General features: G+C 38.3%; 1 protein-coding gene across 2 annotated transcripts in view; it reads left to right on the top strand.

Moving 5' to 3' along the window:
• The window catches only part of kiaa1549la (KIAA1549-like a), an 88,472-nt gene extending 67,890 nt beyond the window's left edge, over positions 1-20,582 (top strand). For both annotated transcript variants that reach the window (XM_044125163.1, XM_044125164.1), the window contains 10 exons: positions 3,828-3,952; positions 4,980-5,200; positions 6,943-7,075; positions 9,039-9,280; positions 9,545-9,710; positions 10,655-10,752; positions 13,346-13,497; positions 13,576-13,730; positions 15,110-15,180; positions 16,251-20,582. In XM_044125163.1, the coding sequence (XP_043981098.1) occupies positions 3,828-3,952; positions 4,980-5,200; positions 6,943-7,075; positions 9,039-9,280; positions 9,545-9,710; positions 10,655-10,752; positions 13,346-13,497; positions 13,576-13,730; positions 15,110-15,139 (1,322 nt within the window). In that variant the 3' untranslated portion in view covers positions 15,140-15,180; positions 16,251-20,582. The remainder of the gene's footprint in view (positions 1-3,827; positions 3,953-4,979; positions 5,201-6,942; positions 7,076-9,038; positions 9,281-9,544; positions 9,711-10,654; positions 10,753-13,345; positions 13,498-13,575; positions 13,731-15,109; positions 15,181-16,250) is intronic.
• The last annotated feature ends 2,160 nt before the right edge of the window (positions 20,583-22,742 follow it).

Genomic DNA, 22,742 nt, shown 5'->3' on the forward strand with positions numbered 1-22,742 from the left:
TGTTGGAGGTGTTGGACCAAATTATAAAGAAAAAAACAACAAAAAAAACCATGATAACATGGAAAAGCCAAAACATTATTCCAAGATCATAGCTGTTCTCCAAGACTTGTTTCCATGGTTACTTTGGTCAGCTCTTTCCAGTTGTATGTACCTGCAGATGTATCAACTTCACTAGGATGCCCTCTGTTTCCTCTGTGATATCATAGCTCATAGTGTGTATGTATGTGGGCATGTATTTCAATATGCTAATTGAATAATCAGACTAAATACAGCACCTTTTCATAAAATGCAAGATCCACTGAACCTCAACACCATTGGCAACTGGCAACTGGCAACAGACGGTTACAGGTGAAAAGCAAATGAGATTTTTTTTTTCTCCTCAGCTTAGGCTGGTGACACATGTTCAACTAGGTGTTGTATTTATTGACCGTAACATCTGTGCGTTGTGAAAACAATAGCATGTCTGCCTGGCGGTTTGATGTGTGACGACAGCAAAGAAATGGTGCAAATAATAGAATTACTGACGGCTAAACTGCTGCACTGCAATTTCTGGTATTGTAATGCATAATGTCTCACCACAACATTGTGGAGTTTACAACAGGACAGGAGTGAAAACAAGCAAAGAACATGTTATCATCAGAATGAGAGCATCAAACGTAAACCACCAGGGTTTCTAAAATACCATAGTCTTCTTTAGCCAGACCACTGGTCTCCAACTCTAGTCCTCGAGAGCCATTGTCCTGCAAGACAATTTACATGTGTCCTTGAGCCTAAACTATCTAAATAAGCTGGTTAAATTACCCCTTCAGCATGCAATCGAGTTCTGCAGAGCCTTTTAATTTGATTCAGGCGGAGCTGGAGGACTGCAGTTGAAGACCCTTTCACTTGACAAAGACATGCTTACACAGCAATTATATAGTGCTTCACAAGACAGACTTCATTTTGGTGATAAATATTTCATTGTGTCTAGATTGTACCAGGAGCACCTGTGATCAGAGGTGACAGATCGTTTTGTTTTGCTGCACAGTCAAGATTGGTTGCATAACTTTTCCTCAGCTTTCTCGTAACCCAGAGAGTCCAGAACTCTGACTTTCAATCTCTTTTGCACACTCATACACAGTTTCACAGTAAATTGTGTAATTTGTCATTCAGTTTAGCTTAATTAATGAATATCTCAGGAAGAATCGATGTTTGTTTGTTTCAGCCTTTTGCTGGTGTTTGCAGGGTCCACAAAATGGACAAGACCAGGTTTTATTATTAGAATGAATGAGCAGGATGAAAAAAGAAAATTTTTGCTGAAAGCTTTAGGGGACTGCAGATGCAAATGTGTTTATGCTATAATCTGGTGCACTGGATCAAATGATGACATTCTCCCTTTCTGAATAAAGTTTATTATTACTACTACTTTACTTTTACAACCTGATTGGGGACTTTCAGGTTTTTGCTCTGCATCATCTGCAGGATCAACATGTTTGAACATTGTTGTTGAATACTAATGGTACCAATACCGGTACACAACAGAGTTGCTGGTGTATTTGCAGGAAAGCTTAAAAAGGGAATGATTAATCTCAGTACAGCTAAATTTGTGAGTAACAATTTTACAATGTTGTTCCATTGCACTTTATTAGAAAACATGTTCAAATTCATATTCTTTTAAAAGGAAATATTTAAACAGACCAATCCACTACAATCCAGTTAAGAAGACTGATGCAAATGTGGCTGCACACAGTTCGATTTGATTCTAATTGTAATCCAGTTGTCTCAAACTCATGTAATTGTGAATTGAAAAAAGTTCTACATATATATCAGTTGAGGCTGCACGGTGGAACAGTTGGTAGAGCTGTTGCCTTGCAGCAAGAAGGTCCTGGGTTCGATTCCCGGCCCGGGGTCTTTCTGCCTCTGTGTTGCCCTGCGACAGACTGGTGACCTGTCCAGGGTGAACCCGCCTCTCGCCTGGAACGTTAGCTGGAGATAGACACCAGCACCTCCTGACCCCTCTAAGGGACAAGGGTGTTAGAAAATAGAGATGGAAAAATAGCAGTTCATTGAAAGGACATAAAGAGTCTCTGACAATGTTCAGAGTCCTGTTCCTTCAGCATCTCTGAAATAGATTCTTAGCAGAGGATGTAGACCCTTTTCAAAGACCCTTTAACTCCCCTCACTATCCTCTGCAAGGCCGTCTTATCTACTGTATTGCAGCCTGAATACTCTTAGGCTGCAACACAAATGATGACTAAGGAACATAGATGAAAAGGTAGAATCCATTGTGGGTAGTTTTGTACATTTGAGAAACTAGTCAAGAACCAAATCATTTATACACTAAAAGTGTGTGCTTGCTTTTTAATGTGCCTGTTTTCCCTTCATTAAGCTGCTACTTTATTGACAATATTTATAATATAATATTTACAATATTCAAAGCAACACCAAACACACAACAATCAGCATTCAAAAAAAAGATGTTTGAAGATAAATATTTTGTTTAACATCTGCCGTGACTGTAGTAAAACTATTGTCACGGCAGATGTTGATGTCAAGTGTTTCTATTATCTTTATGCTTTGTTAAAATGTCCAATCTGGCCTATGGTGTCTGCTGTTTGTGACGCCCACCTGATGCCCGACCTTGACTGTCATGCTTGACATGCAGCACGGCTTCAGTAACAAATAATGCAAGCTGAGCTGCTGCCAAGATGAAGGCCGGTTGACACTGTTAGTTTTCGAGCTGAGTTATCATGATGTCAGTCTGGGAGTGAGTCAGAGTGGACTCAGAGCAACACAACACTGCCCATCTGCTCCCTTCTTCAATAACACACTGCACAGCCTAAAATATGAGCTTCATATGTCTGAGGCCCACCACAGTGCCGTAATGTTGTGTCATTAAGACAAACATGAGATTGCTTGTTGTTTTTCTCCCAGCATTACTAGTAAAACTCAGTTTGTTCTGCATTTCCTCATCTAACTTTGTAGTTTCCATGGCAACAAGTGGATCTAAATAAGAGATTAGTGATACAATGCTTTTTTTCCCCCCCTTTGCAGCATCAGACAGTTCACTCAGGCCAAAGTGAGCATGAAAACCTAGAGACAAAGCTGTTCAGAAAAATCAACTGGCTTTTAAAAGAGCCTGCAGCAGCAAAACCTCACAGTAATCGCTTCTGTACGATTTTATGAGTCTCTTATAGTTATAGAAGAAGTTTAGTCCACTCTGCTTTGCAACGTTGCATCAGTTCATTGACATTTAGAGTTTTTGATAACTTCCCACCACAGTTTGAGTTGTCGCTTTTATAGGCAAATACAAAACCTTAATTTCTTTGTTTAGCCATCTCGTTGCAGCTCTGTTGATAGCCCAGTTTGGTCCTAGCTTCAGCTGTTGATCAGATGGCATCATATTTGACTAAAAGGGAAGATCACGATTGACTCGGTGACTCGGGTTCCCAAAGGGCCCAAATCATCATCCCTCTTCTACCATTATTGATAGTTGCAATGATCTGTGAAACAAGACACAGTGCATTACGGCTGAACAGTAATGCACTTTGAACTTTGATACCAGCAATTCGATGGACATTGCTCTAAAAAACATGTGGTTCTATTAAAAGTTTTGCAAAAAATTACATTGCAATTCTTTGTTGCTAAAATGTAGTGTTTTTCTGCTTTTCTCAAAACATTTTTGATTAATTTTTGATGTTTAATGATAATAAAGGTGTATAATATATGTATAATAAAGTAAAAACTGTATGGTTCAATATTCTTCTCCCCTACTAGATACATTTCAATATAATTCCTACACCACCCATTATATCTTATTATAATTGTTTAACGTGTCTTCTTCCCAGACCCATATGAGGACCATTCAGGCTCTCTGCGTCTCATCACCATTAAACCCATGACCGCCCAGCCCACCTACTCCTATCCCTCCTCCTCCTCACACAGCCAGGACTCTGTGGTCGTCAACGGGGAGGTGAGTCTGCAAAACACACACATGGAGGTCTGTCTCGTAGTGTTATTGTTGACAGTTCAATTAGTAACTGAACCACATTTGGTTGGTTAGATTTGTGGTAGATATTGTAAACTTCATTGTCTGGATGCTGATGCTCATCACCTTCAGGCTTTGACACAAACAGGACACTTAAAGATTAAGGACACTATTGGATTTATATATATATATATATATATATATATATATATATATATATATATATATATATATATATATATATATAGTCACCCCAAACTGGAACAGTGGCTACAACAGATCCCAGGAACAACATCAGACATCTCAGTCCAGAAATGTGCAGTCCTAGGCACAGCCAAGATACTGCGCAGAACCCTCAAGCTCCCAGGCCTCTGGTAGAGGACCCGAGCTAAGAGGAAGAAGAATCACCACCCGCGGTGGGTGAGAAGGGAATTTTTTTTTTTTTTTATATATATATATATATATATAAATTTGCTATATTAGTTTTTGTGTAATGAATGACCCTTCATCAAGCCCAACATAAAATTAATTCAAATTTAACGACAACTGTGTCTAATATGTCAATTTCTCACTTTAGTCATCTATTATCCCGTCCTCCCACCTTGTATAACGTCCCACCCCCTCTAGGACACATTGTGCTGTTACTGAATTTAGCTGTTGTTGGGGCAAACAGTTTCCCTCATCTAATCTCTCACCCTGTTTGTCACGTCTCACTCTTGTTCTGCCTCTGTGTCTATTCACTTCTCAAGCTCTCAAGCTGAGACTGACAGAAATGATTCCTTAGCCCACATAACACAATACCAGGACCAACCTCAGGGGATTCTGTGCCTTACTAATTTATAGGTGTCCTTTGAAGAAAAAATATGTTTAAGGTGTGAAAGGTTCCTTGACTATCTGTAATGTGTAAAAACAAACAAAAAAAAGAAACATTTAAATTTGTCAGACAGATATTTTGGGTTTCTTTTTAACATGATGAACTGACGCCAGTCCTCAAATTTTTGTTTATTTGTAGGCAAACCACGTTGGGCTGAAGCAGAAGTCGGACATCGAGCACTACAGAAACAAACTGCGTCAAAAGGCTCGAAGGAAAGGCTACGGAGAGTTCTCGCTCTCTGAGAGTCTCAACCATGGTTACAGTCACCGTGACAGCAGGCACAACCGACTTGATGGCGGCATCAAACCGCCCATGACCGCTGAGGAGAAGAGGGCCTCTTTTGCAGGATGTCATAAGAGGTGAGGAGTTGACCTTATATAGCAAAGACATAACCAGAAAAAACAGCAACAAATGCCTGGCTCTAAAATTCTGAGAAAGTTTTATCTCAATTTGACTTTAATTGCCTCTTTTTACACTTGTTCTTGACTAGTTTCTCTGTTAGTTTCAAAGCATCACATTCCCACAACAACAAAAAAACTGTGTAAAAGTAGGCAGTTAGTTTTTGTCCATCAGTACCTTTTCAGGTCTTTGCAGCTCTTGCTGTTATCACTCAACATCTCTCTTTTTTATTATTTTAAGATCTCCTTACTAGATCTGTCTATTAGGTTCAGGGGTGTGGTACCAATCACAGAAGGGGCAAAGCATGGACTATGAAGTAGGCTAGTTAGCATCAACATACAGTACAGACCAAAAGTTTGTGTCCAACGTTTGGGCAACATTATTTGCAATATATTGGCAAATAAATATTGGCAAATTTCTTATGACAATATACAATACAGACCAAAGGTTTGGACACACCTTCTAATTGAATTCAATTAGAAAGTGTGTCCAAACCTTTGGTCTGTATTGTATATTGTCATAATACATTTGTTTTAGGCTAGATAGTTTTAAATCAACAATAGAGTTTTCTTCATCACAGTTCTTCATAGATTCATAAATGTAATTTGTCTTGCATTTCTCTTAGTTTCATCACAGATGCATTGAAGTATTAAAGTAAAGGCTCAACATTGTTACACTCAGTAGGTCTTGCTTGTGTGAAACTGGTGGTAATTAATACACATTCGTGCATAATATTATCAATTTGTGGATTTAACTAAAAATCCACAGCAAATATAATAAAAAGCTCACTGTAGATTTGTGACTGTTGCTTAGCAACATGTAAAAGTTCACATATAAAAGCCAGTTTTACTTCAGCTCACCATCATCTATGCTCCCTAATCAAATCATGAGAATTTTATTACTGTATGAAATGCAACTTATTGGGCTGGAGACGCTGTATGTATAAATGTGTCTTTAAGATTAGGAGTAAAATGTTTTATAAAACCTAATGGACAGTGAAAAGATATTCGTATGATTAAACACAAGAAAGTACGACAGGATTTAAACCCGTCTTCGGGAAAAGTGTGACATTTTAGTCAGAATCTGTTTTACTGCAGACATCTTAATTCCAATCTTCAGATCATAACAAATCATGAAAATGCATATATGTATATATTCAAATATATATCTGCAAAGTGTTACATACAATAAACACACATTAGCATTCTCAATTTATAAATAGAGATGATCTCAACCTCAGCAATTCATTTTAAGTTATTTTCTAATTTGCAATAAGAGCTGAAGGTTCAAGCTCTAAGTTTCTGTACCTATTAAATGTTTATTTTCTTTAAAGACTGAGAAGTTAGTTTTAGTCAACAGTACAAAAATAAAAAAATTTCACCCACATAAGAACGCACTGATTTTAAATTACATTTTAGCAGAAACAACTTGATGCTAGAAGAGTTAAACTTTCCAAATAAAAATCTGTCATTGAGGAATTTAAGTCTGATTGATTTTACACCTCATCTGGAAAAAAGAAATACTTTTATTTAGAAAATGTTATAATTCACAAACAAACACACCAGCTTTAAGAAGTTTGCTAGATTAGCAAACATGATCGGTTATGCTAATGGTTGAGTTAAATACAAAGAAGCAAACTTGTGAAAAATAAAAGAAACAAGCAAAAACCCCTGAGGTATATCTGACAACATCTGGTTATCAGGTACTCCCACCCACGAGAGCCCACCTACTGGAGCCGTCAGTCTCTGAGCAGCCCCAGCCCAGTGGAGACAGAGATGGACCTGCTGGTGCTGAGGGAGCGATCCAGGAGGGGGATCCGAAATAACGGCTATGACGTGCGTATCTAGATCAGATCCATCCTCTGAATCAGTCCTTTGACACCTTTAACTCAGATTGAATGCATCTTTCTGAAATGTGCAGACAGTATAACTATTGGACGTCAACTCCAGTTTTATGCAAAGTGAAAGAGTTTTGTAAAGGATCTCTGGTCACTTTACGGTACTTAAAAGCTTTGGCTGCCGACAAAATGCCACAATTATGGGTTAATAGAAAACAATTTAGTCTTATTTATTTACACAGGTTATATGCCACTACTGTGTATTGACCTTCAGGTATACAAATTGCTAAGGGATGTTAAACCAAATATATATATATCATGGTATCTATTCTGTGTTATTTGTATGATTTTCACCCCACATACACTATTAAAAGAGATTTAAAGTTACTCTGCCTGTTCTTGTTTTTGAAGCCATTGCTGAATGACCATTCCAACTGGAAAAAGAACAATTTGGCTGTTAAAAACAAACAAATATTTTAGATTACTAAAAAGATCAGAAACAAAAATCCTCTTACATATATTTATTGCACAGGGTGTTTCAAGCAGGACCTCTGGCTGAAAGATTTCCTGTCGTTGAAACTTAGCTGCAGCAAGATCACACTAAGCTTTAAAATCATATTCTCTCTGCAGCTGCAGCTCAGGTCCTCTGACTGAAGTCAGTCAACTGATCGCTGTGGCAAAGTGAATCACCGCCACTTTGTCAATCTATTAAAATAATCTCCCCTGAGTATTTATAACTTTAATCCTTCCCATCCCTTCTTTCCTTTCCTCTTCCTCTCTGCTCAGACCAAGAGGATTAATAAAATTACCCTCCCATGAACTGTATAAAACAGAGATAAAGGCATGAAAATGAAAATAGGAAGTGATTAAAAAAGAACCGATGGAGTAACTTCTTTGTTTTATTAGGGATAAAGTTGAAAAAAAAAAAAGAATGAGCGATGAATGAAAAATCCTTCTGCTGTGACTATGATGCACTGTAATGACACATGCACTGTGCTACCTGGCTGAATGTCAATGGGTTTGAATATGATTACAACCTATTCATGGATTCAGATGGGAGCCTTGATAGCGTGTAATACCCCTGCACCGGGCGGTTGGAAGCGGAACAAGGAGAAAAGTGTGTGCATCAACTATGTGTTTGTGTCTGTACACAGCTTAGAGTTGAAATACTTTTAACTGTGTACTTTCTCATACGTGCTTTCAAGTTGCACAGTTGTTGTCATGAGCAACACTCATCCTCCCGTTCATACTCTGTCTACCCCTGCTCATCCTTGCCAGGTCAAGGGAGCGCTGGTGTCTGTCTCCAGCTTTCATTTAGAGCAATTTACTCCCTTCATAGGAAGTCAGTCTATCACAGACCATCATTCAAAACACAATTAAGAGATATGGCAAAAGACTTTTTGGCCAACATTTGAACCCAGGAGATTCTTGTTGCAGTGCTGACAGCTGGACTTGTTTCAAGTTACTATCCAATTTAAGATAGTTTGAAAATGATTTCAAAAGCTATTTTTGACAAAGACTGGATTTACAGAGCCATGGGTGTTATGATCTTTTCTTTTATAGCTTCTATTTAACAAGAAGGCACTTTCACTGAGTTGAAATCAAAAAGAATTCTAATTTTCTTAACTTAGAGCAAAGTTTTCTCCTTGGATGTTTAAAATAAAATTTAATGAGTCATAATTTCAACTAATAGGTCAGACTTGAAGGAAAAATCAGAAATTAGTATTGATCAGGAGAGCCATATTTGCACATTAATGCTTTCTGTGGTCTTGAATCATTTTTGTAAAGCTCTTTCTTCCTACTCCTTTTTTTGTGAAATGAGAAATAAATCCATGGTGAAACGCAGTTGAAAAAGGAATGATGGGTACAAGCTTTGCTGTCAACTTTGTTAAAATTCACAATCGGAAAGATAATGATTGCACTCCCAGTCTGTTTTCTGAGTGGGCTTTCTGCGTTGCCAGGGGGAACCAGAACCGTTTGAGGAGACGAACATGGACCGTCTGATGAGCTCTCTGGGTTACGGAGGAGGATCCACTGGAACCGGGAACAGCAGTTTGGGGGTGAAAGCTCACCGCGGATCCGACTCCTCCACACTCAGCTCACAGCCGTCCATTGACGAGGTCCGCACGCAGATGCACATGTTGCTTGGCAACGCTTTCAGCCTGGCACCTCCGGATCATGACCCTCCCTCCCCTCCAACGAAGTAATTTTATTTTTCTCACCGATGCTTTATCCGCCAGAACATCTGCATCAATCACAGTATTGTGTGGAGAAGCGAGAGGTCCCCTGGTGCACAGTTTGAACTTTCGACGAGCAAACATCCCACTCTCAAGCTGTTTCTAGAAAACTGGAATACATTTAAAGCCTGAACATGTTTGCTCAGTTTTCCCGAGCATACTGGCGAGAGACAGAAGTGTGAAACCATATCTCTTTTCCATTTTTGACACCATTTTCCTCTGAATTACAGCCACCGCCATCACCACCATCACGCCCACAGTGTCTACAACCCCTCCCACAGCAGCCACTACAGTGATGGTGTGACCAGCGCTCCGGGGACTATGAACCACCCCTGTGGAGGCAGGCAGAGAAGCGCAGGTTACGAGGACATGCATCAATGTAGCCTGCCTAAACCGGTGAGCGCTAAATTAAAAGTTGCAGCCATAAAATAATGCTAGATGTGGGGCTTATTTTATACCACTTTTTAATGTACTGTGGGAAAGAAAAACTGTATTCAATTAATCGCTGTATAAATTCTATTAAAATAAAAGTATTATTGTCACTTTAGCCTTTCCATGTTGTACTAAGTGACAGCAGCAAACTTTTACATATTTATGGGGGATGTAATTATATAGAGCAACACAAGTAGTTCATAATTGCATAGTGAAATGAAAATGATTCAAGGTTTTAACAACTTTTGCAAATAAATGTCTGAGAAGTATGGCATGCGATCTGTATTCTGACCCCTTCACTAAGATTCCCATAAATAAAACCCAGAGCAGCCATTTGCCTTTATAGGCCTCCTGACTTAATGTCACTATTGAATTTTTGCAATCCAATTAAATGTTTAGCTCATGTTTTAATGTATTATTTATTTTTGCTTTAATAATTGTGGTGGTAAAGCTCGCTTGAATGACTTGAAATTATAAATTGATTTCGCCTGTGTGCAACAAACAGCATCACGGATATCAATGAACACAACAGCTGAGACAGGTCAAGTTTTCTTTTTCAACCACCTGACCAGCAGTGCGGAACAACAGGAATGCTTCAGTATTCATCATACTGATGAAGGAAGTCTTGTCACTTTGCCTCTTTTCTTTATTTGTTAAAAAGACTCTAAATTATAGAAAATGTATGACAGATCTTAATTATTTACATCAAAATGTTTTTGGATGGGCAGGTTTTGACATCATCACTGCAGCTAAAGGGAGGAGCTTTAAGAGTTAATGGGAATAAAAACTTGAGCTGGTTCCAATAACTAGACCTCTATTTAAAACTCAAATGTATAAACCTGTTACTTACTTTTTGTTCTAAGTAGTGTTTAGTTTTTTTTTGTTGTGTATTGACTCTCTTATTGCAGGGTTTCCGGTTCACTCAGCTTCCCGATATGGGCATCGGTTCTCCTCCGCCTCTAATCCCCTCCAGACCGGGACCGCCACCTGGAACCTCAATACGATGGTAAAACACGTTAACGCAAATACAGAAAAACATGTCCCCTTATGTGGTATCAGCTTCAGGACAAATTGGAAGAAAACACTCTGTCCTCTCACTGAAAGACATTGTTTATAACAATTTTACGTTGTTGAGACATTTGGAACTTGAGCTTACAGGAAATCCTCCCACATAACATTTAAAGGTTCTCAAATTAAACAGAAGGTTTGCGTCTCAAAATGAGTGAAAAAGATTTAAAGTGACTGGAGAGAGCACACGAGGATGAAAAGAATCTTAATCGGCATCATTTAAAGTGACTCTGCACGCTAACTTCCCTCTATCAGGCCCATATGTTAGTCTGCATCACGTGAACTGAGCAGCTCAGTGCTGTTGCTGTGTGCTCTGTGTTGTTGGGCACTTGAGCACTGCAGAAAGTGATTGACTGCTCCGATGTTCATGTTTGTGAAGTAACGTGATCGCCACCTAGTGGGCTACGTATAGAAGGCACTGCAGAGAGCACAAAGCCCCAGCTGTGAGCAGCGACAGGGAGACAAACATGTTATGAGATCATTCTTTTAAGCCCAAAATTGAGTTCTTAAGATTTGTATGACTGATGTGGGAAATAAGAGCGGTTTTGTATGTTGTGCTGAAATCCAAGCAGTTGTTTTTTTATTTTTTTTATTTAAATGCTGGTCTTGGTGGTGAATCACTCAGCTCTGCAGACTCCAGCTCCTCTGTGCCGCTGTGGGAGGAGGAGAGCAGCATGTTAATTCCTCTTTAGGATGCACTGTGCAGCATTAATGTGCTTTGTGCATTATGACTCTGAGATCTGTCAGTGACCTCATCTGTGCCCTGGTCCTGCAGAGTGCTTCAACATCCAGAGTGTTTCTACAGTGCAGGCCACTGTGCTGGATGATTTATAATATCTCACTGACAGCAGCAACCGTGCTCTGCACACAGAGCAGGTGCAAAGTTCAGGATCGATAGTGAAGATTTTTGAAACAACGGTGTTTCAAAAATTGTTTCACATGCCAGGTAAGACAAATATCAAAATATCTCAATGCGGTTAAATATTTAGATGATTATTCACCTTTTTTGCACCTTGCATGGTAACAGGAGCAACTCATAACAAATGTTTCATTATACTTAAGTTGTTTAAGATGTTGACTGGATGCTTTAGTTTCTCTTTTTTTTTTTTAATAAATGAGAAGTTTGTATATTATGTATGGATGTATTTTTATTTTAATGTTGTGAATTAACTAAAGATAATTTAAGCTGCCCACCTGTTCATCAGTGCAGAATACCATTAATTTAAAAGCATTAATTACCTGAAAAAACAACTGCAGCAGATGCACCAGACTTGGCTGGAACCAAACCAGGCAGTTACTGTGAGACCTGACAACGGAGAAGTGGTTTGTGACAACCAGTGATTTACTGGTATTTCCTATAATGCACTCTCAGTTTGTTTCAGGAAAAAAGGGCTATGTCACTAAAAAAAAAAGTATCTCACAGCAGGAGGTTGTGCGTAGTTAGTTTGATTAATCTGGGGTTATAATCTGAGCTATAAGAGTCAAGTGAATTTAATGGGAATCTGGGCCACAATTACAGACTGAGTGACATATAATTAAACTCAATTATAGATGAGATGATTTTTTTTGGTGTAATTTATCAAAATACTCAACTGTCAAGAAAAAATAGAATAATACACAATGTTTAATAAGTACATGGTGAGAAATAGAGATGAGTTGACAAAGCGGCAATGCTTAGTTATCGAATGGGTAACAAGTGGAAGGACATCACTGACTCCTAAACTGAAATATTGTTTTATTCCTTATCATTCAGTTGTTCAACTTTATTCAGAGCGTTCCTTGTCACTGTTTATGTTTAATTTCACATAATTGCAGGTTTATCTGCCCTCAGTGTGCACTGTTCAAAGTGCTCTCACTGGATGTCAGATAACGTTTCTGTTGCTTTTGTCTCTCATGACTCAGGAGGATCAGCTACCTTCCCTGCCTGCTGCACCCTGTGAGCTGACAACTGAACTGTCAGCACAGATTAAACATGAAACCTAGCACCACTTTTTACTGCTCTGGTTCAACTTCAACCCCAACTTCCATGCTCAAGTTATTTGTTTTCATTATTTTTAAAAACAGCGTAGAGTTTATGTAAAACTGTATCTTATAAATCTAAGAACTGAGAGAATTTAACTGGATTGCATTTACATCTTATTTGGCATAAAAAGCAGTACTTGTACTACAAATGAAATTAAGAATATGACTAAGCAACGAAACAAACAACCTCCAACTTAAATTTTTTTTGTGTAATTTTATTTTCCTTGATATTTTTTCAGCCTACTTCTGGTTTGATCAAAGATCATAAAGTCAATTTAATGAGAGTCAACTATTTGATCAAAACCATGATTAATGGGAAATCATTTACAACTTACTATATACAGCTTTATATCCATTTTCTATACTTATCATGTTCATAAGCACATTGTTATGTTTCACAGCAAAAGCATGCAGCGTATTTAAGCCAGATGAAGCTCTAGTTTGGTGCTGCTGATTGTTTTATGGGGGTTTTTTTCTGTTTGGAGTTGAAATCAGTGTATCTTCTGCAGTAACAGCTCAACCCCTGATGTGAGTCTGAAGCCCCGTGTGTCTGAAGCATCAGATCTGCAGACCCAGCAGCACAACGGCGCCCCCTACCTGCCGCTCTCTAGGACCCCGTTCCCTGCTGTCACTGTAGATCAGTCCATCAGCACCTACTCAGGCAAGACACAGCATTAGCATGTTGAAACACTGGGGACAGGAGAGTGGTTTGTTTTCAATATTAATGTCATCCCAACAGGAAACCCAATTACAGCTGTCTATGCTATATCAGCCAACCGTCCGGGTTACTCAGACTACTTCGTCATGTCTCCACCGTCCTCATATCGGAGTCCCTCCTGGATGTCCTATCCACCCGAACCTGAAGATTTACCACGGCAGTGGAACGACACACCTGTAAGATGCATACAGTGATGTGAAAAAGTATTTTCCCAGCCTGTAGACTGGTTGTGTTTTTGCCTTTTCAGATGGTAAAATAAATGTAAGCTGTGTAAATGCAAGAGACTGTTAAGTGACATTTTAAAATGTCTCTCAGACATATGACAAAAAAAGTTGCAGACAAATGTTAAATAAACTGTGCAACATCCATGTTAATAACAAACCTTTAGCAACATGAAGTTGGCTTAATGAGCTCAGAAAACAACACATCACGCCCTAATCCAATAAAATTAAAGAATAGATGAAAAACAGAAGCACTGACATCCGTCAGTCTGGAGAGTGTTAGGTAACGAGTTTGGGATACAAATGAACATCAGCCAGGACCTTTGTGTACAAATGGTGGAAACATGGAGCAGCAGTGATCCCTCCTAGGAGCAGATGACTCATCCAGGTGGTCACATTGGAACCCATAGCAACTTCTGAAGCACTGTGGGCTTCACATGCCTCAGGAAAGGTCAGTGATCATGACTCAAGCACAAAGAGACTGGGCAAAACTGGCATCCATGAGAGCGATAAAGGACAAAGCTACAGCTGACCAAAGAGAAAGCAAAGAGATGTCTGACATTTTGTAAGGTGTAAACCCGTTTCATCTTGTATAAAACAAATGCAGAATTTAAGAAAACAAACATCATACCACAAACATGATGCACTGTGATAAGTGAGATAATCTGGGGTAAATTTTTTGCTTCAGTACTGGGGCGCAGCAGACAGAAAAGCAAAACCATTTATTCTTCTTTCTCCTCAACAAAGTGGAAGGGAAATGTTCAGTACTTTGTGACCTTAGGCTGAAGCATACTTGTGTTATGCAGCAGGATAAGCAGTCTGACAAGTTCACCCTTAAATGGGTAAAAAGAAAAATACTGTTTTGGAGTGACCCAGTCAAAGTCTGCACTTAAATCTGATTGTGAGGCTTTGGCGTGACCTGAAACATGTCAAAGCCTTTAACTCTTATGCAAGTAAGAGTGGACCAATAATCCCCCAAATGATAAAAAAGACTCGTTGCCAGAGGTGGCAGTTATTGGACTATTGGTAACTTAATTTTCCATGTACTTTCCACATACTTTCTCACATAAAAAATGAGAATCACTTGACAGCTAATTTTGTGATCAATACAATTATCTTTGTCTAATTGTAAAAATACATTTGATGATCTGAAACATTTAAATGTGACCCCCAAAAAATCTGAAGAAATCTGCAAGGGGGGAAAACACTTTTACATAACATTGTATATTTTCATTTCTTTTTAACAGAACGTTATGTGCAGAAATGTGAAAGGATTTTCCATTGTGTGGTAACATCTTTTATGTCTTCCTTTGCTTTTTTCCTGATCTCTGCAGAACTCTCGCCACCTGGAGACCATCTGCTGAAGATGGCCACCGGTGACACCGAGCAGAAACACTCTGAATCGGTGGGTCAGCTCTCCACTGCTATTTTGCTTTGTAAAAGAAGTGGTTTTGTCCTTATTGTACAGATGAAAGATTGTTGATTTGATTACATTCATGCTATTAATTTATGGTTTAAAGCCGCTACAGGTAGTTAGAACATGTCCTTTAATCATTTGAGACAACTTTAAACAAATAATTGAATAATTACTCTCTCCAAATAGTTTTTAGAACCACGTTATACTATATGTTTCCAATCATTTAACTTATAAATTGATTTCTCTTGTCTAAAACTGCACATTTTGACTCGGAATGTGGTTTGGAGGGTGAAGGGTGTACACAGAAAGTATAAGGAATAGTTCTACAATGTGCAGTACGTTTTGCTTTCGCAATTTGTAAAGCTTGGTCAGTTGACCCAGACAGTACTTTCAACATCACAGGAACCATTTGATGTTGTTCAGGTCAGACTGCAGAGCAGCTTGGGGGCTGACACTATTTAGTCTTTGCTGTTATTGAGCTCAGAGCCAAAGCTGCACCTGCAGCATCCTGTGGCAGGAAGTCAGTTTAAAGGTCAGCTTAAAATTTCTGCGTGACAGAAAACTGACAGACAATGAAGAATACTCTGGACTACACACGGACCTGCTAACAGTATATCAAGGCTCTGAAGAGTCTCGGTTTCAAACCTGTTCCTGTGGCTCCGTTCAGTTCATTTCAGTTAAAAGACCCTTTTTATGAAATGCCATGAATAATACCAGTTTTCTCAATCTATTCACTTAAATGTTTGCAGCTGTAATTTCAGCAAAAGGCAGTTTTACTTAGCATAGATTCAGTTGAAAGTCCTGTACTGAAAAATATATATATTTTTTAAAAAAAGCAGTCTTATTAAAATACTGGGAAAAGGCTTTTAGAAACTAGACTGATTGATCAAGACCACTTTTGAAGAGTCAAAGAGGGTATGGTTCATAGGAAGCAAAGTGCAAGCAAAGTAAAGTGGTTAAAGATCTCTGCACAGTACTATCGATTGTTGAAACTTGGGTTATGTTTGCACCCCTTTCTGTTTTCTCACAGCTTTATTTAATCTTTTTGCTTCCTGCAGATATCTCTTTGACCACATAGATGACCTCTTTCCCTCTGAAGGCACTCTCCGGCTTCATCAACCCTCGTCCCCTCTGACCTCCATCTCATCTAAGAACCTGAGAGCGAAGTTAGTTCCTCTGCTCCAGGAAATATTTCACTTTCTTCTCTTTAATATCTTTACAAGTGAGACCCTCAGCCATAATTTTTGAGCAACCCCTGGCCTCTGTAGTCTGCTCAGGCCCCTTTGACTCTTCTGCAGTGCCCACTGCTGTACAGGCAAAAGCCCCCCACACTGGTTGGTGAAGCTGAGCTTCCTGCAGTGTGGAAGAACAGAGTGAGTACAGCACAGTGTGACAAACTCTAGCAATTATTTGCCATCTTCCCAGCACACGATGGCACACAGTTATCAGTACGTTACTGCCCCAGCAATGGCCATTACTACTCCGTGGCACTGGACCAGGCCGGTCTGGACTGGACTGGACTGGACTGGACTGGACTGGACTGGACTGGAACTGTCCTGGACTCGAGGTCCACCACAAAGCCAGGAATGCTGAACTGACGTAAAACTGTGCTTTTTTTTGATGAATTCAAATTCCTCTGTAAATCTTATACAGCTGGTAAATATATGTATTTTAAACTTGAGTAAGGAAAAAAAATTAATGGAAAAAAGATGAACAACAACGACAAAAAAAAAAATCTCTGGTCCTCAGCTGTCTCAATTTTAGTTTTTGGATATTTCTGTGCTTTTGTCTTTTTTGCATTGATTATTATCAATGGATTACTATTCAAAACAAAAACGTGGGTGTTGCTTATTCACTCACAATATTTCAAGCAAGAAATATGTTCCATTCTTTGAGGCAGAGAAATCAGCGGCTTAGTTGTACGTAGTTATGACGGCTTTTCTATACTTTTGAAAAATAATTGTTTAACATTTTCCTTCGGTAGAATCAGTAATGAAAAGAAGAATTAGTCACAATGTTCTGTCCATCATCTGTTGATGACGTTTTTGTCCGTTTCTTGTCACATTGGTCAAACTGAAATCATTCAATCATTCTGAGATTTGTCCTCAACGCTGAGCGCTGCGGATAACACGAATGACGCTTCGTTAGGATGATTTTCAGTTGTAGTTTGAACCAAGTCTCCTCTGCTGTGTGAACACATCAGTATTCAGCTGTTTTACTTGAAAGTTGTCAACCGTATTCTACTGTATAAAAAAAACAAAACAAACAAACAAAACAACAACAAAAAAATCAGACCTTTTGTTACTTTTGTCCAAATGAGGACTGGTTTAATATTTGGATTGTGTTTTAGGACATGGTTCAAAAGGCTGGTTGGAGCCAGACGTGATAAGGATCACATGCATTGTTGTAAATAACAGATGATTTAATGAAGAGATTTATGCAAGCAGTGTGGGAAGGAAGCTTTGCTGGACATTATGCTGATGCCATTTTCCTTCTTAGTTTCTTGGTGTTTACGTTGAAGAATGGTCAGAGAGTTTTTGTGGCACTCTGGCTTTCTGAAGGCTGGACACATTTCAACATCATATTTACTACGAAGCAGGTTTTCTTTTAGAGATTTGGCAGCTAGAAATTAGAATTGGGATCACTTTTCATGGAGACGAATACAATTTGGTAGTTAGCTACTTTATAAACTGTTAAAACTCCATATTAGAATTATTATACAACATACAATTTCAAAGATGTTTTCAAAACAAGAATAATTTCTTCTAGATTTTATCTCAACAAATATAAAAGAAAACATACATAAATTCGTCTAAATCATTCAATAAATAGTGGCAAAGGTTCTAGAACCTCTTTTAATTTGAAAACACCAAGGCCTACTCATGTCTGGTTGTTGCTCATCATCAGCAAGTAGTTTCTCTTGGAAGTCCTTGGATTGACCATTAGTCAGAAAAATGTGAAAGTCCCAGAAAGATCTTTAGAAAAGGGAATTGTCGATTTACATACGTTTGTAGAATCTCTTTGAACCATTTTTAAACAACTGTAGAATCCAACTCCATCAGCTGAAGAAGCTCTGGGTGTGTTCAAGTGTTTTTGGATGTAACACCACTGCACCAAGATCTGGAAGAAGACCCAAACTGTTCCTTTCAGATGAATAAAAAAAATGTCTAGGTTGTGCATGCACATCTCAGGAACCAAGTTATCCTTTCAATCCTGAGAAAACGTTTCCATGGATGAACCACATTGGTGGGCTGCCTCCCTGCAGTGATACTGGTGCACTGGGAAAAGTGAATGAAAGAAGGAAGGGGGCAACAGCCTATAAATCCTTCAACTTTGCCTCAAATCCACAGTGAGGTGTTTCGTACTACTATATTATTGGGTGTTCTTATAGGACAATGATCCAAATCACATAAAAACTCGCTTTTGCAAAGGACAGTGCAGAATACCACCAAGCTTCTGCAACAAAACACAACTTTAACCAAATTGTTTCCGCCTGCAAACCAGACTATCTAAAATACTTTTACAGTTTCTGCACAGTATCTGTAAAGCTGACATAGCTTCATCCTTGTCTACCCTGACCACAAATCTGTTCTTCAGGAGGCATTTAGCTTGTTCATGTGGGTCACTGCAGATTTTAGTCAGACCTAAAGGTGAGGATTAGGAAACAGAAACTTGTCCTTGGTCTCAGTTCAGTTTGGTGTTCTTCCAGACAGAATTAAGCCAGAAGGTTGTTAATGGCTCAAGTGGAAGTTAAGCACATATTAATTTGGGTATATGTAAATATCTAATGATGCATAAATGGTTAAACAAGAAGAAAGCTTGTAGTACAAAGAACCCTTGATTTAAACTAAGAATTTTCTCAATAAGCATCTAACCCTGCTTCGTAGTACTGGCCCCCCTGGGATCTCACGACAAAATTAACACGACTACTAACAGTATTCCTGGCACATCATCAGCAGTAATAGCCATAAAATAGTGGGAATAATGCAATATTTTATTACCAAGAACATCTAAAATTTATTATTTTTAGTGAAGAACTAAAATTCTTTAAGCACTCTGTATTTACAGCTTCTCATCATTTAGATGTTAGTAAAGGAGGTTATAGCCATATATTAACATCACTTAGTGACCATAAAACAGTGTTGTATCAAAGTAAATGATACCAAATAACTGAAATGCTGAGGCACAAAATCTGAAGTTAGTATATATACACAGGTTTAGATAGATGGTAGGGCACTTTTATTGAAAGGACAATGTTAACAGAGAAACAGAGACCAACTAGAGCAAAGCGAATGCTATGTGTAATCTACTGAGCTGCTCAGACTTGAAGCTGTAAAGTAAGTCACAATTATACAACAGTCACAGTCAGTTGACCTGGAGTAGTGTCTAGCTATTCAGAAAGAAACAAAACGCGATCCGAAGGTGTCATTTTCGTTTTGATGTTATGGTCCTATGAAGTGGCTAGAGAAAGCACTTTGTCTTTGTAAATTTACACACCTGAAATTAAAACTGAATAGAGGGAGTCTTCCTTTTCTTCTTAATAACAGCTTAATCATACGATCGGCTCAACAATAACTTGTATTGAATGTCAAATTTTAAATTTTGCTATCTTCTAAATCTGCACTGAAACCACTGAAATGGGTGAAAAGAAAAGAAAAATTGTCATTTTGAAATTGCTTTAGCTTTTCCTTGATTCTGGTTGTGGAAATTGCCTTTTTTAAACAGTTCTATTTTAAAATTAAAAAAAAAATAGTTCCACATTATTTATAAAGATGCTGTGTAAAGGATTTTATGTGAAGGAAGCTGGTTTTTCCCCACTCTCCCACTGCGGGCGTGAAAAATAGCAAGAGAACGCAAACTGATGAGATGGTCAAACTTTAAGCACTGTTACCGTGTCGTCCCAGGACATTTAGAACTGAACTGCCATTGTATCTTTAAAATCATACCCACTGTACAGAATCATGTACTTAAGGACAAGAGAGAGAAAGAGAAGAAAAAAAAAACTTCCTTTCATGTTTTTTATTTAACAAACTTGTGTTAAAGCGATGGATGGTTAGTGTTTCTTTTTTTTACTTGGTTTTGTTTTTAAAGCAGCAGTTTGAAAGAGATTTGAAGCTCGGCCGGAAGTTTATGTGCAATGTTTCGCTCACCACACGAGTGACTGTTAGATACTTTCATTGTCGATGGGCTTCAGGATGGCATTGGTATTAATTTGAACCCCTTCATGATGCTGTGATGTCACGAGGGCGCCGATGATGTCACACTCTCGTCACTTTGGTGTTAAGCTCACAGTGGCGATATGAATGCTCTTGGATGTAGTTAAGCTGAAAACTTTGGTGAATTTAAACAATAAATACAAATGATAATTAAACTGGGATGTTTTGGTTGTTTTTTTAGTCATTTCTGTCACACACAGAGTGATAAGTTTAAAATCTTTAGTTAGTCGTCAATTTAGTTGATTTTGACGTGAAATGAAAATCTGAAGAAATTTTACTATGTAATTTAACGGCTTGAAATTGGGCCTCTGTCGCTATAAGAAACCTTTGCTCTTTCTGGTACTCTTCCTCCAGGAAGTCATCACAACATCTCTCTATTAGCTCATATAATGAGCTCAGCAGGTGTGCAGTTCCCCCAGGTGTTTGCTAATTGCTGATGGCTAGTCTGAAGGAGCTGAATAGAGGGAGTCGCAGGGGAAGGGTGTTCTGTGAAACTACAGTTCTGTGGAGGAGGTGCATCTGGAAGGCGGTGCTATGTTCACCCAGGTGTTTTCACAACTGAATGGTTGCCATGAGAGATTAAACGATTTTTCAAACATGAATGAAAGAATCATGGCAACAGTCTAGGTACGTTTTTAATAAGGGTAAAACATTATAACATGATGTAATGCACCTTTATAATGCATAAATTGTATTTAGTGGTCACATTTTGCACACATGTTCATGGAAAAGACTCCAAACTGAGGGAAACCCACAAAAGGTAATTGTTTTGCACTTTGTCCAGTGTCCAATGAGTGGAAGTAAAAGGTGTGGTAAGAGAATTGCTCAAGCAACAAAATGTGGAATTTGCAACATCACCACACACAGACCTCATGGGATAGAAGAACTGTACCTCGATTGCCATGTCAGGACGCTGTGGCTGGGCTAAATAGAACTGTGACTGCACTGTTCCCCGGTGGTCAAGTAACACAAAACATAGCATTTCATCTGGAGATTAAACTCCCACAATTTGGAGGAAGAGTAGAAAAGCGTAGAATCTAAGGAGCTTGAGATCCAGTGTGTTTCTAGCGACTGATGATGGTGTTGGTCCACTGTTTTCTATTAAATCCAAAATCAGTGCAAAAGCAGGAAACGTTTGACCACTTTAAGCTCAGAGACAAATTTATGCAGATTTTATTTTACAACTGGAGATAATATCTGTAAGGTAATACCTGTTAATACCATGTCGAATGTCTCCGGTATCATCATCCTTCAATAGCCTTCTATTGATCTAAATTCCTGTAAATATATGGAGTATTTTCAGGAGGAAGACCCAACAATGCAGATGAGCCTAAGGCCGCTGCAAAGCAACCTGGCCTTCCATTACACCTTTGCAGAGCTGCAGTCTGATTACCTTCATGCCGCGCTTCACTGATGCAAAACCAGCTCTGACAAAGTAATGGGTGCTTATGATGACCATGATTATACTTTTCAAGATTTCTGTTAATGGTCCAATGTTATTATTTAAATTTCCAGAAAACAGATTTTTTTGTGGGCGGTTCTTTGAGCATTATGTTATGGTAGAAAGCTGCTCTACATCAATGCAGTAAATTTATATCATTATAAATCAAATCAAAGCAAGTCAAATTTTATTTTTATGGCACATTTCAGCAACAAGGCATTTCAAAGTGCTTTACATCATATCAAACACAGAAACACAATGCAACATAGAATCAACAATCAAAACATGACAATGAGTCAAGTTCCATCAATAAATTTGTAAATGATTACGTTTCAAATACAATCCTGAACTGGTGGGTTTTTAACACCATAATGTGACTCTGCAGAGCTGAACTGTCAATTAGATCATTTGCACATCCTATCAACTACTTGGAAAGTGATCTCTCTGTTTATATGTATAAAAAGGAGTTTTACTTTTTAAACGAAATTTCTTAAATTAACTTTTCAATGATAATTTATGGAGATGTACATGTACATAGTTATAGCTGAAATGAGATATTATTAGTAGTGAACGGTTCAGTATGGCCACCAGAGGGAGGCAGACGCTCATTCAAACTAAAGCCACATTTCTTTAGTTTGACTGAGAAAAGAAAATTCTGTTAGTCTTTTGTATTATTTGTTAGATAAAATTCATGTTTTGACACAACAAATTGTCACAACCCCAAGAATACCTTTGAAGATCACTGCCAATGAAAATCACAAAGATACTCTGAAATTATTTGGATTGAGAGAAATTTATTTCTCTCTTTTATTAAGTTAGGGAAAAGGAAGTTTCGATGATTTGGAACCGAAATCACTGGATTGTATTTTTTCCTTTTCCTGTTCTTTGGATGA

Source organism: Gambusia affinis, linkage group LG08 (assembly GCF_019740435.1).
Source record: "Gambusia affinis linkage group LG08, SWU_Gaff_1.0, whole genome shotgun sequence".
In the NCBI taxonomy this organism is placed as follows: Eukaryota; Metazoa; Chordata; class Actinopteri; order Cyprinodontiformes; family Poeciliidae; genus Gambusia; species Gambusia affinis.